This window comes from Anser cygnoides, chromosome 13 (assembly GCF_040182565.1).
Source record: "Anser cygnoides isolate HZ-2024a breed goose chromosome 13, Taihu_goose_T2T_genome, whole genome shotgun sequence".
NCBI classification, from domain to species: Eukaryota; Metazoa; Chordata; class Aves; order Anseriformes; family Anatidae; genus Anser; species Anser cygnoides.
The window spans coordinates 3,288,001-3,304,895 of NC_089885.1; the positions used below are offsets into that span (position 1 = coordinate 3,288,001).

The 16,895-nt window shown below is 39.1% G+C and overlaps 1 protein-coding gene across 1 annotated transcript in view; it reads left to right on the plus strand.

The window, feature by feature from the left end:
• COL4A5 (collagen type IV alpha 5 chain) overlaps nt 1-15,456 on the plus strand; it is an 83,158-nt gene extending 67,702 nt beyond the window's left edge. Inside the window, exons 41-51 of the mRNA XM_048070762.2 lie at nt 476-661; nt 6,128-6,261; nt 6,661-6,733; nt 6,882-6,953; nt 7,347-7,475; nt 7,739-7,837; nt 9,129-9,341; nt 9,678-9,855; nt 10,413-10,527; nt 10,891-11,063; nt 12,607-15,456. Coding sequence (XP_047926719.2) covers nt 476-661; nt 6,128-6,261; nt 6,661-6,733; nt 6,882-6,953; nt 7,347-7,475; nt 7,739-7,837; nt 9,129-9,341; nt 9,678-9,855; nt 10,413-10,527; nt 10,891-11,063; nt 12,607-12,688 — 1,454 coding nt within the window. The 3' untranslated portion in view covers nt 12,689-15,456. The remainder of the gene's footprint in view (nt 1-475; nt 662-6,127; nt 6,262-6,660; nt 6,734-6,881; nt 6,954-7,346; nt 7,476-7,738; nt 7,838-9,128; nt 9,342-9,677; nt 9,856-10,412; nt 10,528-10,890; nt 11,064-12,606) is intronic.
• Nucleotides 15,457-16,895: the final 1,439 nt, after the last annotated feature.

Below are 16,895 nucleotides of genomic sequence, written 5' to 3' on the forward strand. Positions count from 1 at the left end.
TTTCAAAAGCGACTTTACAACCTAAGTTGTATTACTTTCCAGTAGCGTTCCTAAATTCCCTAAACGTATTTGAAAATTTTGCACATCTTAACTTTCAGTGGTGTCTCCAAAAAATAAAGAAGTCTTAATATTCACAGATTTCTTTGCAGGTATATAAAGCTCATAAAAAGCATTGCTCATAGGTTCATAAACTCAGAGGATGATTATAAATTAGTGTCACTGAGTAGTAAAGTGAGACTTTGTAAGATCTTTTAATGTTTCAAAAGCTATAGCACTTTGTCCTGCAAGAATTATTGGCCCCAATTCTTTTCTGAATTTGTTAGTTTGATTTTTGTACTTTCTGACTCCAAAAATGAGATGAGTCGTGGCCAGACTTGCACCTTCTTAATCAAGAGAGAGAAATAGCTCTGCAAACTGACATTTCCACATATCAGTTTGTAACAGTATTCATAAATACGTCTGTTTGGTTTTACAGGGCAAAAAGGTGAACTGGGGTTACCTGGCCCACCAGGACCCCCTGGACTTCCAGGTCTGAAAGGAGAACCAGGTTTCCAAGGATTCCCTGGCCTACAGGGTCCACCGGGTCCACCAGGATTACCAGGGCCACCTCTGGAAGGTCCTAAAGGTAGCCCTGGCCCACCAGGTGTTCCAGGAAGACCAGGTAAGAGTGTGATCCATACCCATCAACATCTGCCAGTACTCTTGCATTTTGCTGCTAGGTTATCAGGGTTTAGACTTTGTCAATTTATTTGGATGGTAAGTTCAAGCCTCATGGCATAGGTCTTTTTATGGGCAACCAGAGGATTTTGTTGCCAGAAGTGACAGTATCTAAAAATAAAACATCCTCAGTTTCTATTCGTTTCTGATACCTGGCAGCAAAAACGTGTTTTAATAAATGTGAGATTCTCCGCATGCTGTCACAGAAATCATCTAGCGAGCACGATACCGACTTTTGAACATCTGATACCTTTGCTGATCATGTGACAATCCTGCAAATGTCATCGCACACAAAAAACAAAAGTAACAAATCCATCATTTTAAGAGTCATGAAAATCAAATTCACGTTAGCATCACAGCATGATCAAATTGGATAGCTGCCTCTTCATCCTCGGGTCATGTAACATAAGTCATTGCTCCATTATGTCATGTGGCTCCCATGGATTCAGTGCACCATCATGCTGTGTTCATCCTTCCATTCCATGTTTGCATTTTGTTCCTGCACCAACTAATTCTGGGAATGAAAAACTCACCATGCTGAGTTAACATAGCTGAGCAACTTCCTTGCTTGTTTTAGAATTTGATTTTTGTCATAAAATGTTTGTTTGCCTCAATTTATTTGCATCCTCAAACTCTGACCTCAGATTTTTCTGTTGTTCAAAGATTTGTTTGGGAAAAGTCAGTTTTGAGCTACTGTATTTGTAAAATAGCTGCCACACGTGTGTTTTTCACTTTAGATATCAAGGGATAATTTAGTTTTACAGTGAACACTTGGGAAGACTTTAAGATTCCTTTTTTTTCCTCAGGCTTGATTCTGATACCTTAAAAAATAAAAAAACAGTAAACCAGCTAAGCATCTCCTGATGTTTAATAAAACTACTAATTGAGATTCTATGCTCTGCTGTAGCACTGCTGTTTTTCTGAAGCTTCTCATCCTGTTTACACCTCTCTGTATAAATTGGGTGGTTACTGACTCAAATTGAATGGGGAAGCAGAGGAGTGGTGGTACTCATTTTGTGTAGTTTTATGAGCATTGGGGAAAAAAACAACAACCAGTGAGGTTCTGCTCAGCCATGTTCTCTCTCTTCCTCTCTTTCTTTCTCTGATTTCCATTTTTGTTGCATGCAATGAATAAAGTAAAGCATTTGTTTCACTCAGTTATGCGTGAACTAATGTGGACAAACCAAACTATTATTACAGTTCTGGTACAATCAGCACTCTAGCCTTTTGTTTCAAATGATAACACAGTCTATTGTTGAAATGCTGATTTTTGTAACGTTTCAACATAAGGCAGCTAGTCATAAAAGCAGTTGTCTGGCTGTCAAATTACTCCCCTTCCAGGGACATAAATAAAAACAGAAGTTGTATTCGTATACTGTTTGTTGTTGACTTCTGGGTATATTCTAAGATTAATAAAAGCGATGAGGTCAAACATGGTAAAGCGCTCTGACTTCAGCTGGGTTGCCCCTAAAACAAATTTGGATAGATGGTGTTGGGAGGGATTGATTAATCAATGATAAAATGAAGTCAATTTCCAGGGCAACATAACATTGCTGTTATTCCATATGTCTAGTTTTCATTGCAATGAATAATAATAGTTTGGTGTTTTGCATACTGTATGTAAAGGAATATTGAGCTAAATCTAAAAAGAAAGGTTTAGTTGAATATGTTAGTTTGTTGACATTTCTAACAATTTTGATGTTTTTCCCTTGTTCTAATGATGACCTTGGTGAACTCTGACCCCCTACTCCCAGGTCCCTCAGGTTAGCCCCTTAACTCCAAAATAATAACTTTGCATGAAGATATGAAGTATGTACTTTTTTAGTGTCTAAATGTAGATATGCTGAGTCATTTTTCATACGTACCTTTTAATTTGTGGTAGAAACGAAGAGTTTAGAGCTGGCTTTCAGACTCTTCCTCCGTGTTGTTGTAGGACTGGAAGGACAGCGTTCCCCATGATGGAGGGTCATGTCATGTGGGTCCAGATTTGCAAGGCTTTTATAGTGTCCCTGACTGTGAAAGTTGTTTTAGCCTATTTATTCCCAGAGCAGCTGAAAAAAAAAGATAGACTATTTTTCCTATTTTTTAAGCGTACTGTGCTGTCTTCCTGTGCCTTTGCTGTATAATTGTGTTTTGCAGCTTCGACAAATGACAGTATTCATTTTTTGTAACACCTGCTGCTGTTGATTTTGGATGCTCTGAAGTGACATAAATGAATTAGGTGCTTCTATACCAAGAGGCTCCACAGGAAAGTTGCACAGAGCAATTGTAATGTTTTACATTCCCAATGTAGAGCGTTTTTACATTGTAGAGAAATCCTTATTTCCATTGTTTTGTTTCACCAGCACATGGTTAGAGGAAATGAGGAAAGCTCTTGCTCTAACATGTATTTAATGAAAATGAAGCACACAGCCATCTCCTCCGTACCACTAGGGAGGAGGAGAGGAGGAGCAGGAACAGGATTGGCAAGAACATGGTAATTTTCACAAGCTTGTCTTAATTTTACCGTATCAGCATGTAGTACAAGCCAGCTCTTGGGAAGACTCTACCATTTACGTCTAGATTAAAAATGACTTGGCATATCTACTTAATAACGCAGTTTTTAAGTTTTGCTATGATGATTTTTAGGAATGAAAGAACTGTGAGTGAAATTCAATAAAGGAAGATTTTAGCATGCTGTCTTAAGCACTGAGAGGTATCAAATGTGGTAGCCCCTGATGTTTCAAAACCTAAATACACATTTAGCTTTATGAAATCATTGGGGAAAAAAAATATGGCTTTATCTTTTAACTAAATCATGGTCACACAAGCAGTAACCACACTTTCAAGGAAGGCTCCCATTATGGCTATGCGGAGAGGAACTTACCCATTGCTTCGTATTTTGTTCCACGCTGTGACTGTACCCAGCCAGCATTCAATAATTGACACGTATAGGAGAGACTGATAAATCATAGCAAAACTTATCTAACAGTAAAATAAAGTTTATGAGTACTTAACAGCAACAATGAAATGTCCATGTCATTATTTTTAACAGCTGTATTACACCTAGTATTTAAAATGATTTACCAAATATGTAAGAAATAGTGCACCAAGGTAAACCTGATATGTATTTATTGTAGTTTTTAGCTGTAAATTGCATGGTTATACATTCATACATTTAAATCATTTCACTGACATGAAAGATGCGAGTGGGACAGGAGCCATATGAATATTAATCATATTAATATTACATATTAATTCAGGAGCATGGTAGGGACAAGCAGCTTACATTTAAACCATTTTTCTAAGGATGTTATCACATGTTATGTGTTATCAAATGTTATCACATTTTCCATAACTTTAAACAGGTAAATTAGCATCTTGGGGTATTTTTATTAAGAAAAAGTAATGCTAACAGTAGACGACAAATTACAAATTTGTTAATTCCCCTGTATTTTTGCTGATAGCATTTGCAGCCCTTCTGATCCATATCAATTCTGCTTACTGTTTTGGGGAGGATATCTGCCTACTTTTCAGTCCTAGAGTTTTATTCACAGTTAGTTGACACTATTACCTGATTAGTAGTGTTAAGTCCCTGTATTAATCACACTTCTGCCCTGCCCAAAGCAGATTTTTTTTCAAAAATAAGCTGTCATTCACAATTTCCCTGTGTATTTGCCAAGCTCCAGGCCCTGGGAGTGCTGAATATTGTCAGTGAAATGGTTACATAGCCTAAACCCCATTGTGAGTAGGACTAACCAGTGGCAAGCCTCAGCCGTAGTGTTAAAGCAATAACACATTTAGTAAAGCTTTAAGTTTGCCATTAAATGAAGTGTCAAATTAGTCTTAGTAGAGCCTAGTCACCAGAATAACTTGTATCTGAAAATACATATTGTTGTGTACTCATGTATGGTTTTATGCATGCATGTGGATTATATTGTAAATACAAAATATGCTGGTGAAATGGGTTGATGTGTAGTGTATATGCTGTCATCTGTACTATTTCTAACTAGTAATCTTGTTTTGTACTGTGTGATGTCTGACCCTTCTAACATCGATCATTGGGCTTTGGTGAACTCTGATCCTTCCAGGTCCTCCAGGTTAGACTCTTAACTCAGTCAATTTATTTTACTGCCTTGCATTTGATGTAAGAGAAACGGATGTTTTCCTGTAATTCTGTGATTAGTTTTTTAAGGACTGTGGTTACCCTGCAAGATTGTATGTGTTTGATTAGCATGCCTCAGATGGTAACCTGTTATTATTTGCATGTGTACAGTACTGGACCGGTTTAAAAGAACAGAATGAACACAAAAAACTCTTGCATGATGGGATGTTTTCTGTAGCTGAAACTGCAATAGGATATGTGTGAAATACAGTACAAAATGGCTCTTATTTTAAAAAGGTATTTTTGGAATGAATTCTACACTCAGATTTGCATGCATAAATACAGCTCATCAAATTTATCCACTGAACATAGACCATGAGGGTTTCAAAGGACATTTTAAATTCTTAGAGGCTTCAGAAGAACTGAAAATATAGCACACTGCTAAATGTTATTAGATTTGTTGTACTACGGGGGAGAAATGTCATAGTGCTGTCCTGCAAAGAGATCCTTTTGTTAATCCAATTATGAGATCTAACTTGTAAAGTGTTATTAGCCGTTGCTGCGCTTGCTTACAGTTTGTTTTGCCATAAGTTGCTTTCTATTTAGGCGGTGGCATAAAGATGGGGTCTCATTTTCCAGAGCTCCAAATACCTAGGTTTCATTTAAAACCACTCCTTTCTTTTGGATTAACGTGGCCGTTTCAAAGGGAAAATATTTAAAGACTGGCCCAGTTCTTCTTGGATTTACAGAGCATAATTCTACTAAAGACAGACAAATCAGCTGGAGGGAGGGTCACTGAGCAGAAGGTAGTGCCTGCAACTCCAATTAGTATTCAGGCAAGACAGAATGAGGGGCTTCCTGCTGCCCAGCAGTCAGTAGACAGTGTACACTAGACTCCTCAGCAGGTATTACAAATTCCAACAGCAAAAAAGCAGCAATATTTTACATTATTGAGTCTGTTAAGAGACAGTGAATGCAACGCAGGTCAGCGGAGGGGATATTTGTACCATCTAATTTGGGGTTTCTTGGCTTCTACTAAAGCCAGCTGCCTGGTCACTGGTAAGCCTCTAATGCAGGTGAGTTGCACTGCCTTCCGGAAAGACCTGCTCCTCTTCATCAGCTATACCAGGAGGCCTGGTTCCTGATTTGGGTAGTACAAATAATCCCTCTATTCGTTTTCCCTTTAGTTTATTCTATTTGAATTCAGCATTGAAATATAAATGGGAAGTCAAGCCAATTTTATTTGTTTTTTTACACTGAAGGCACAATCCTGGGGAGAACAGTTGACAAGTACTGACATGTGCATATTTGTTCCACAATGTTAAGGTTCGCCAGGCCCAGAAGGTCCGCGGGGGCCACCAGGCAATGGAGGACTTAAAGGGGAAAAAGGGAATCCAGGTCAGCCTGGCCCACCTGGCCTGACTGGTCAAAAGGGAGATCAAGGACCACCTGGACGCCAGGTAGGACAAGAAATGGTTTTCTGTTAGTTTGCTTTTAAATGTAATAAAAACTGAACATGTTTGGGTGGAACATGCATTTTACCGTGGTAAAATAAAAGCCAAAATGTGGTGGTAGCTAATATCCTGCCTCGTATCAAGATAGGGGGTCTTACCCTTCATTATCCCCCAGTACCTGGGCAGATTTTCCCCATTACATTCCCATTGGAGCTGTTCACGTTCCAGTGTTCTCTGACAGCACCTGCTGCACCAGGCAGGGAGCAGGCAGAATGCAAGGCCTCAGCCCTCCAAAGCACTACTTCAGAGACCCAAAATGTGCTTATTTGTCCCCTAGCCACAGCTTTTTTGTTTTTCTGAAACTACTGGAGAGATGAGTGAATAACGTGAAGCTGTTCTGTTCAGGGGGATCCTGGTCGTCCTGGTCTGAATGGAATGAAGGGCGATCCCGGGGTTCCAGGTGTTCCAGGATTCCCAGGTATTTAACTACCATTTTAAGTGAAAACCTGTAGATTCAGTAACAGCCCCTCAGGGAGGAAAGAAGCCTTATTTTGGCCATTCCTGCAGCAGATTTTGTAAGACGGCATGTTCCTTCACTGTGTGACCATATGAACTTTATGCTTCAGGTATGAAGGGTCCCACTGGACCTGCAGGACCCGCTGGCCTCACGGGCAGTCAAGGATTACCAGGCCCACCAGGTAGGAGTCTTGGGTAGCGTTATTGTCACTTTGGTCCCTTGCTGGTAGATTTTGTTATGCAGATGTAGGACTGTGCGGATCTCAGCCAGCAATGGCAGTAGTTAAGAGAGCAACACCTTAAACGATTCCAGGCTATAACTTTTAGCCCTACAATTAATCCTACTGTATTTTATACTCTGCATCCAGTCTACCTGGATTAACCCCTGCAAGAGGTGTCTTTTGTGCCACCAGGAGCACTTTTTTGCCTTTCATATACAATTACACTTTTTGTAGTGATAGAGCTCTTGGCTGCTGACTTTGCAGTAAAGAATTACAGAAATAGTGTGCTACTGCAACCATCTTTAATGCTCTCTTCTGCCTTGGGTTACCTAATACTAAGTTGCTTTCTTTTAGGTCCCCCAGGTTTACCAGGTACCATTGGACGAAGCATTGTTGTCAAAGGTGACCCTGGTCCCCCTGGTCCTCCAGGCCAGCCTGGGTCAAAAGGGCCACCCGGATTGCCAGGACCACAGGGATTGCCAGGTATGGTTCTAGGTGGCTGCAGGGAAAACAACTAAGCAGTATAGCTGACTGCAAGTTGCAATGTGTGTCACTTAGTATGGGCTGCAGAGACAAGTTACTGAATTCAGCAAGAGATAATAGAAAAATGTGGGATTGTAGCACATACATCTGGTTTAATGGTCTGTTCTTGTCTAGTGTATCTTGAAGAAACGACAGATGAGCCCTATGTAGTTTAAAGATTTCTGTAGTGAGATTTATTTCACTTTCACATTTGCCTGTTCTAGGTCCAATTGGTGTTCCTGGGGATCCAGGCAGAGATGGTCTCCCTGGTTTTGATGGTCCATCAGGACGTAAAGGAGAGAGAGGTCTTCCAGGCCAACCAGGTACCGTGTTTGTCCTGTGAGGACCGACTGGAGAAAGACGTGCGCCCTGTTGAGTGTGGGCTAATACTGGGAAGCAAGATTTGCCTCATGAGATAATAAAATAATAATTTTGGGATTTTCTCAGTGAAAAAATGTGACGCTGCTGAACACACTTTGGTTTGGAACATTCTTGGAAATCAGCACATTGCTAGTCATTGCTGAGTAATACTGTAGAACACTTCGTTTCAAGAGTAATGGCATCCCCTTTGCAACAATGATGGTGAACAGCAAAAAATGAGGAAAGTAAGAAACAGAAATGAGAGATTAGTGAAGTAACTTTCACTTTACAAGGAACTTGTGAATGGAGAAAATCAGACTTAACAAAGGAAAAGATTTCATCATATGCAGAGATGAAGCTACCATGCAGCCACTGTTTAGGATTACTCATTTGAGAAAAGAAATCAGATTCAGCACTGGAACAGTTTTCTAAAGCAGAAGATGCATATCATGGTAGTTCTATATTGCAGCTTGGGAGGAAAAATATTAGAATTTAAACAATTAAAACAGTACAAAAATCCGCAATGCTTGTTTTCTTTTTCTCTGAATACCTCTATGAAATCTGTTAATATTATTTTAAGTGAAAAAACATAATAATGATCATGGGATAAAATAGTCTAAATATTTGTAGTTATACATTCTGATATTTTTGTTGTTCACGAACAAATGCCTTTTCTGATATTTTGTTCAGTCATACGACTCTTCTTGGTCTCATTGAAGATTATTCTAGCCCATTTCCACTTTTTGTCACCTACTCCAAAACTGAGACCAGCTTTTCTGTTCATTTTGGTGGGCTTTAGCTCAGGTGTTGTCAGAGCACGTTTCAGTGAGAATCGTTTCTGTTCTGGCTCTGCAATCTATTTTGTGATTTTGAGCAAGATGTTTCAGCTTTATCTTACCAAGCTGCACAGGCAGATGAGTATGTTTTGGATTTGGGAAGCTGCTTTGGACTTATTTCAGTGGCTGCCATGTCCATTGCAGTTGTTATCTTAGTGCCTCACAGCTCTGAACATATTTAACTTCACAACGCCCCTATGATGCCAGAAAGTTGCACTGTTATAATTAGTTCATGATTTGATCAACCTCACAAGAAAAAAAAATGGTTTAAGGAAGATGGAGTTAGCTGATACCAGGGTCCCCGAACTTACAAGCACCATAATCACTACACCATCCTTCCTTTCAGAGCTACGTTATTCCTGAAAGAGCAAGCAACAGTGTTAATAAATACCGTGTTGTGTTTTTCTTGTGTGAATAGGTTCACGAGGAATACAGGGCCCCCCTGGTCCTGATGGCTTACAAGGCCCACCTGGGCCTCCTGGAACAGCTTCCGTTGCTCATGGATTTCTTATAACTCGGCACAGCCAGACTAGAGATACACCATTTTGTCCACAAGGAACGTCAAGAATATATGATGGATTCTCTCTTTTATATGTGCAAGGAAATGAGAGAGCTCACGGCCAGGATTTGGGTGAGAAATGGTGTATGCTGTCTTTAAGGGGAAAGAGGTTGTAGATGTTTCTTCCGATGCTCTGGTTCTCTGAAGAAATGATCATCCTGGAGATTACTTAAATGAGGATGGGGAATGCATGCTAAGATCTACTGCCTCCAGAAGCTGTGCATAATAATTCAGGATGAAAGAATGTAAACCAAATCTGAGAGTTTTTTTCCCCACATGTGACAATTCGATAACACATGCTGTGCACACAGGTGAAGAGGAAGAATACACAATTACTGTTCTTGAAAAACTGCTAAAAACAATGAAATTAAAACTTTACTGTCACATTTTATGTATCTTATTCTTTAGGTACTGCTGGGAGCTGCCTTAGACGTTTTAGCACTATGCCCTTCATGTTCTGCAACATCAACAACGTTTGTAATTTTGCATCAAGGAATGACTATTCCTACTGGCTATCAACTCCAGAGCCAATGCCAATGAGCATGGAGCCACTGACTGGGCAGAGCATTCAGCCATTCATTAGCCGGTGAGACAAAGCAGGCTATCACAGTCTCTTTTTTAAGTATCTAGATAAATAAATAAAAATGTCTTAACCACATGGTTCCAACCTGCATGTTGGATATTGTGAGATTAATGTCCTGTTTTGCTTTAGGAAATACTGGGAAAAGAGTCTGTTTTAAAGCGTCCGTTGTCTCAAAAGGCTGCCTACATGCAGATCCTTAGAGGCTGAAATGTTCTAAGAGCTCTTCTCGCCCAAGGAAGTATGAGTGCAGGATCATCATGAACAGGAAAGAGAACATGGGAGCCAGCAGCTCTAGGATTAAGGCATTTACCTGGGGACTTGGAGCTTCCACTTTTTGTTTCAGGAACTACTGCTGTATTTTACCCAGCGTTGTTAGTGGAAATAGAGGCAGATCTTGCACTCGGAACTAGGGTCTTACTGCAGTTACAAGATACGTTAAGAAGCTGAAATCTGGATTAATAGAACAGCCCCTAACCAGCTAGTTCTCCCTCTCCCTGTGTTATAACTCTTAATAAAGCATGCATTTTAATGTCACGTTTCTCTGATTATTCTGTGTCCAGATGTGTTGTGTGTGAAGCTCCTGCTATGGTGATAGCGGTCCACAGTCAAACCATTCAGATTCCTTCGTGTCCTCCAGGCTGGGACTCCCTTTGGATCGGTTACTCTTTTATGATGGTAAGAATTGCCTCCCACTCCAGAAGTGACTATTACCTCTTTGTATCCTCAACTAGCTGCTTTAGGACTTTCTGTTAAAGTCAAGTATAGTCGTCATTAGAGAAAGCCTTTACCTTCAATTACCAACCTTGGTAGCCAAGATTAATAACAATTTTCCAAGATACAGAGAGCAGAGTAACTAATAATGCTTTTTAAGTCCTGCCTTTGTAAGGGTATTTATGGAGGTGTCTGGTGTCACAACATCTCAACCAAGAATGAAAAAACAGTGGATTTTCTAGCAGTTGAATGCTGTGCTATTATTTTTTAGCTCCTACTCTAAGTTTCTTGTGTGCATGTGCATTTCTTTCTTCCCTACTACCTCAGCACACTAGCGCTGGAGCAGAAGGCTCTGGACAGGCCTTGGCATCACCTGGATCCTGTTTAGAAGAATTCCGCTCAGCTCCGTTTATCGAGTGCCATGGTCGTGGCACTTGTAACTACTATGCCAATTCATACAGTTTCTGGCTGGCGACTGTTGAAGTGTCAGAAATGTTCAGGTAAGAAAACCTGTTTCTTGTATAGTGCTTTATTCCAGACTTAAATCTTTAGAGAGCAAATTTATTCCTAAGATCAAAAGAGATGTGTTTACAGGGTATTAGGGAAAGAATTTATTTTGTTTTTCCCCCTCACAACCAGTTTTTCAAGTGTGTGCTAGGGTAAGCCTTTTATATTATGTAAAAACTTGTGAGGGCACATTGTTCTGGAAGGAGTCAGATTCTTTGTAAGTCAACTCTTAATTCATATTTAGTAGGACCTTCTCTGAGAGTAGTCTGACTGTAGTGACTGTAATCAAGCCTAAAAGATTGATTTTGTTGTTGTTTTCTTCTTTGCATGCCTTTAAATAGACTGAAATATTTAAACTTGAGGGGAAATAGGGGAAAATCTGCATAGTCCATTCTCAGCCCCAGGGCAAAATCAACTGTACTTAAACCTTTTAAGGTAGATGGTCATATAACCTGTTTTTAAAAATCTTGTTTGAAGGAGGTTCCATACCCTCCCTAGCAAGCATTTTTTCCAGTACTCTACAGAAAGTACTCTACAGAAGGATCAGGACACCACTGGCTTCTCTGCCATCAGAATTTCAGTTCCTCCAGATTTTCGCTTTCTAATTGATCAGCATACTCATTTTTTTCTTTGAAAAAGCATCTTCTTTCATAGAACAAAATGCTACTGTTTTGTTTGTGTACCTAATAAAAGCCTCATAAATCTTTCCACTGCCACCACATTGGAAAACATAGCCTTGTGGTACAGGACTGGCAATGTGCACAGTCTTGATAGGGTAGTAGTGGCCTCTAATTGGGTTTTGTGTAACGATTACACTGTAATATTTGATGTACATTAAGTAATCATCACCAAGTTTTCAGGGTAGTTTATTAGTGGTAATTCACTGGTGAAAACTGCCTACTAGTAATTACTATGGACCTTTGAATTTTCTGGTCTCTACCATTTGCTGTCACCCAGAAATTCAACTTGCAAAAAAAAAAAATCAAGAATGGCTCTTATTCTGTGTGAACATTCATATTACATAAGTATGTTATATTACTACCTCCTACCTTCTACAGAATAGAAGAAAATTACTTGTTAAATTCATCACTTAAATATACAAATCTCACTGTAGCAGTGTTTCTTATGGATTGTTACAATACCCTTCATCTGAGGAACCAACGATTCCAAATGCATTTTTCATGAAAGGGGCAAAGTACACTATGGCCCCCAGAAATACTGTCTCTAATGTACAAAATTTGCTTTCTACTCAGTTGAGTATTCATCTGTGCTTTGGTCCATCACATGCTGAACTGAAGTAGTTGATTATAGCATACCTTCTCCATATGGGGATACTGGACAAAACTGAGCTTCTGTCACCTGCTGTGAGGATATCCAGAAAGAACCCTCCTAAGAAAAATCCTTAAATACTGGACTAATTCCCACTTATGCACTTCCGTTTTACCTTCAACTGTTAAATTAAGTAGAAGTTTAGAGTTACAGTTCTGTTAACAAAGAAAAAGCTAACCTAGCCTTACCTTTTTGTCTGTCACCCAGTAAACCTCAGTCAGAGACACTGAAAGCTGGAGACTTGAGGACGCGTATTAGTCGTTGTCAAGTTTGCATGAAGAAGACGTAACATCTTGGAAGATGTTTTATAAAACAGTTGAAAATTCCTAAGATGCACTGTCCTCCAGCTGTAACAATGGTGCTACTGTGCAGAAAGAAAAGAAAAAACAAATCCAAACTGTTTTAACCAAGCAAATTCAAGTGTACCTCACTCGTGCCAAGCTAAGGGTTGTTTGGTACGTATTTGACAACAGGACTAAGATGAGAAGAAAGAATTGACCTCTTGGAAACAGAAAAGAGGCTTGAGGTTCACAAAGGATCAGAAGATGAAATTTTTCATTTCTCTCCCTGTACCAAAATGGCACCTTTTTGATCTACCAAGAGAATAAAGAAAAACACAACGCACTGAGTATGTTTAAAATAACAAGACTGCAGTTTTGAAAAACATTTTTCATGGTGCTACTAACCCTACTGTATCCCAGGTTTTTAATATGAAATTTTAAGCTTATTTCTCTGTAAGTAATGAAATGTGTATATTGTGTAAACACCTTTTTAGCTGAAACTTTCAGTCATTTAGAAACAAACCAGACTCACGATATGAAAATGCTTATGTCTAAAGTTAAAATATACAGCAGTATTTTATTATAAAATTTGTGGTACGGAGAGAATTTACACCTCTTACACCTACTTATTCATTCAATATTTCATTTCCTTCCTCAGTTGCCAACCTGTTGTATTTGGGGAAATGCACAATTATTCTGAAGTCATTTTGATCAGGGTTTTAAATGTTAATAATGTACACCATGCTATCAGTGGTTTTACTTGTGCTTAGAGAGCCCAATCCACTTGAAAAGTTTTCTTTTTTAATCTTGTGAAAATATGTGAAATGATTAGCCATATACTATATCCTTCTATTCAGAATAATAGTCACATTCACATTTTAGTAGTAATCAGTTTGGTTCAACAAAACCTGTTCCTTGGGAATATCCAGTTACCAAAGCATTTAAGATTATGCTTACATGAAACCTCTCTTTACTCTGAAGTGGTGTCACGCATATTATCCAGAATAGTGTACATGCTAAGAAACCTTCTGAATAAAATAAAGTGTAAACTGGTGGAAATTGATCTTTTCCTATTTACAGATTAATCCTTTCCTTTGATCTTATGTGAATTTATATTCAACCACGATGTATTCACAATATATAGTAACTCTTGTGTATGTACAGTTCACATAAGGCCTTGAAAAATGGTGCATGCAGTTCCTTGTTTCTGATGTCATTTTGTAAAAATCCTACTGTGTATGTCTTAGTGTGTCACTACTTGTGCAATAGCTGAAAACTGATCACTTTTTGTATGCATAACTGTCCGTGACTGGTCAGCTTTTATGGTCAGTGCTGCTTCATTCACATTTATATATAAATCGAGCTCCCTAGCCAAAGCAAGACTATTTTTCAAGTGTTGATACTTTTAACATTTTCATTGTATATTGTCACCTCCACTATCTATCAATACAATTTAACTTGTGAATTAACATATAGCTTTATACAGGTGAAGTATGTGTGTTTATATTGACTACTGTTAAGTAATTTATCTGCTAATGGCTATTCACTCTTACCCTTCAGTTGTCCTTGTAAACCTGGAGCATAAGAAATCTTGTTTTATGCATGTTTGAAAAAAGACATAGGACTAGTGACTTACCAGGTGGCAGTGGTTTTTGCAATGAGATTGGTGCTGATTCAAAAGCTTTCAGGTATGAAACAGATTATTTAGTTTAAAATGCAAAGTCATAATAGCTTTATCCTTTTTCCATTAGCTGCAGTTATCTACATTGGTAGATAATGGCCTACTCAGCAATGTGCATCCTTCAACTTCGTTTACTTTGGTTTGCTGATGCACATCACAATAAATGGAACCTGTTGCTATCTCCAAGCCAAGACCTTGTTACCAAAGCTAAAATAAAATGTTATGTCTCTTGTAAACCCAAGCCCGTATCTTACCACTGGCTCCTCCTCAGAAGTGTAAAATGAATACAGGAGCCTATCCCTAGCCCCAGAAAAGAGAATAGAGGCTAAGTTCAGACAGTGCCCAGGGTGAAGAGCTCTCCTGCATCTCTACCAACTCTACCTGTCTTGCCTTGATTGCATTCACCAACAAGGAGCTGTGTTCATATATTGGGACCTGGCAAAGGGCAGAACGTGTTTGTTCTAGTACTGCATCAGTGGTACTGTTTTCTAAGATTTGGGCCTCTTTTGCAGCCTGTAGAACAAAACCTACTGAATATTGACAAGACAGGAATTACAATTCCAATCTAACATAGATAGCATGCAGAGCAGCTTGTCTTGTGGCAGCTTTAGCTCCCAAAGCTGTGAGATGACCACAAAAAATGAGAAGCAGCTACACTTCTGACACGTATGTTCTTTGTTCTACTCCTGCAGCTCTCACCTTGACTTAGAGAACAGTCCTGAACTTTAATCAACTTTAGGATGAGATTTCTCAAAGAGCTAATTGTGATTTTTTTTTAAGAGAAAAGTAGCGTAGAGCAGAAGGAGCATCTTTTAACTGAGACATGCAGTAGAGACTAAAACAATGCTTGCTTAATTCCCACCACAGTCTGTGCCTTAGAACAGGCAAATCACTTGACCTGTGTTAGATCTGAGTTTCTCTTCTACAAAAGAAAGCATGGTTATTATTTTCTGCCACTTCTGGACTACTTAGACTGTAAGCTCTTTGGGGCAGAGACATGTCTATATGCAACATTGAAGGGGACCTCAACTGTTGATTGGGGCCTCTAGGTGCTATCCATCAGTATATAAATATTAAACTACAGGTAAAACCTTCTGTTTGCAGATTTATTATTTTAAAAGTAATTGTTTTGACCATGTAAAGCATTATAGTCTTCAGCCTAAACATGATCTGGATCAGAACCCCACTTACACAGCTATAGTTAGGCTTTCTTCCTGTAGTTTGATTTGTTTTTAACTAAAGGTTTTATTCTCTTTGCTAAGTATGTAAAAACCAGTCTGTTTAGTTAAGCAAGAACCTGGAAGTTAACGTGATTGCATTTAGTAAGCTCTGTGGGGGAAAAGACATGCACTTCAGCCACTCGAGGGCACCATGCAGCTTTCAGAGAAAGCTAGAGCAGAAACAGGACTGAGTTCCTGGAAGTGCCTGGATCAGCAATGACATATTAAAGCTTGCTGGAAGGGGGGTGCACTACCTCTCCTTTCTCACTGACCAGTTCTTCTTTGAAAGCTTCTTGCAGAATGGCGTTAAAGACAGTCTGCTGCCAGTTGCAATAGGGTTGATTAGTTAAAAATGCAGCTTTCTGAAGGAATACTAGTGTGCAAATCCTAAAAACCACTAACCTTATGCATAACTTGGATTTATACTGTTAGAGTAGTAAAGAATGAAATTCTGCTTAAGACAGGCTATTCAGGAGCTTCCTGCACTCTAATAATTTCTATTATAGGCCATGATTAAAAGGGAACTGCTTCTTTCAACCTCAAATTCATATATAATGCAGAACTTAAGCTTCTGAAAGAATTCTCCAGTCAATCTATAAACTAAGGTGGGCACACAGAGCACTGCAGCATGATTTGAAATACATTGAACTAGACTACTGCATGCAAACTTCGTGCTTTAGAAGCTCTTAACCATACAGGTTCTTTTGTCCTCTACTGTAGAGGTCAGTCCCTCAATGGCTACGGATTTCTTGTCTCTAAGGCAGAGGAAGTACCTATTTTAGAAAGCAATTTTAGAACCTGAAGAATTTTAGAACCTTTAGTACCTGAGTTATTTTTTTTTGATCTTGCAAGTAAGAAAGGCCAAAGCTCCAAAATTTAATCTTTTGCATTTTCTATGCACTTTTCTATCCAGATTATTTATTTTGTAGCATGTATTTCATAGGTTCTGTTTTGCTAACTGCCTGAGTCAGTGTGGTGCCTGCACTGTAGAGAAGTGCCATCACAGGGGCACCGAGGGAAAGCTGTTTTGCAAGATTTAGGAGCATGCTGCTGTGGACACCATTAGCTGATTTTTTTTTTTTTTTTTTACAGTTCCCTCCCAGAGAAGTTATCCTTTAGACAATCCAGCGATGTTGCTGGACACGAAATACTTCTGCTGCTGTGGCTACTTCCACTAGAAGTGCAAGCTGGGCATTGTGCAAGACACAGCAATAACTTAGTCTTTTCAGGGCAGTTTAGTGACAAAAAGCAGGACACTTGCTAATGAAAGGCAAGAGCAGTAATTAGCTCAGGGGAGTAGTAGCAGTGTTCTAC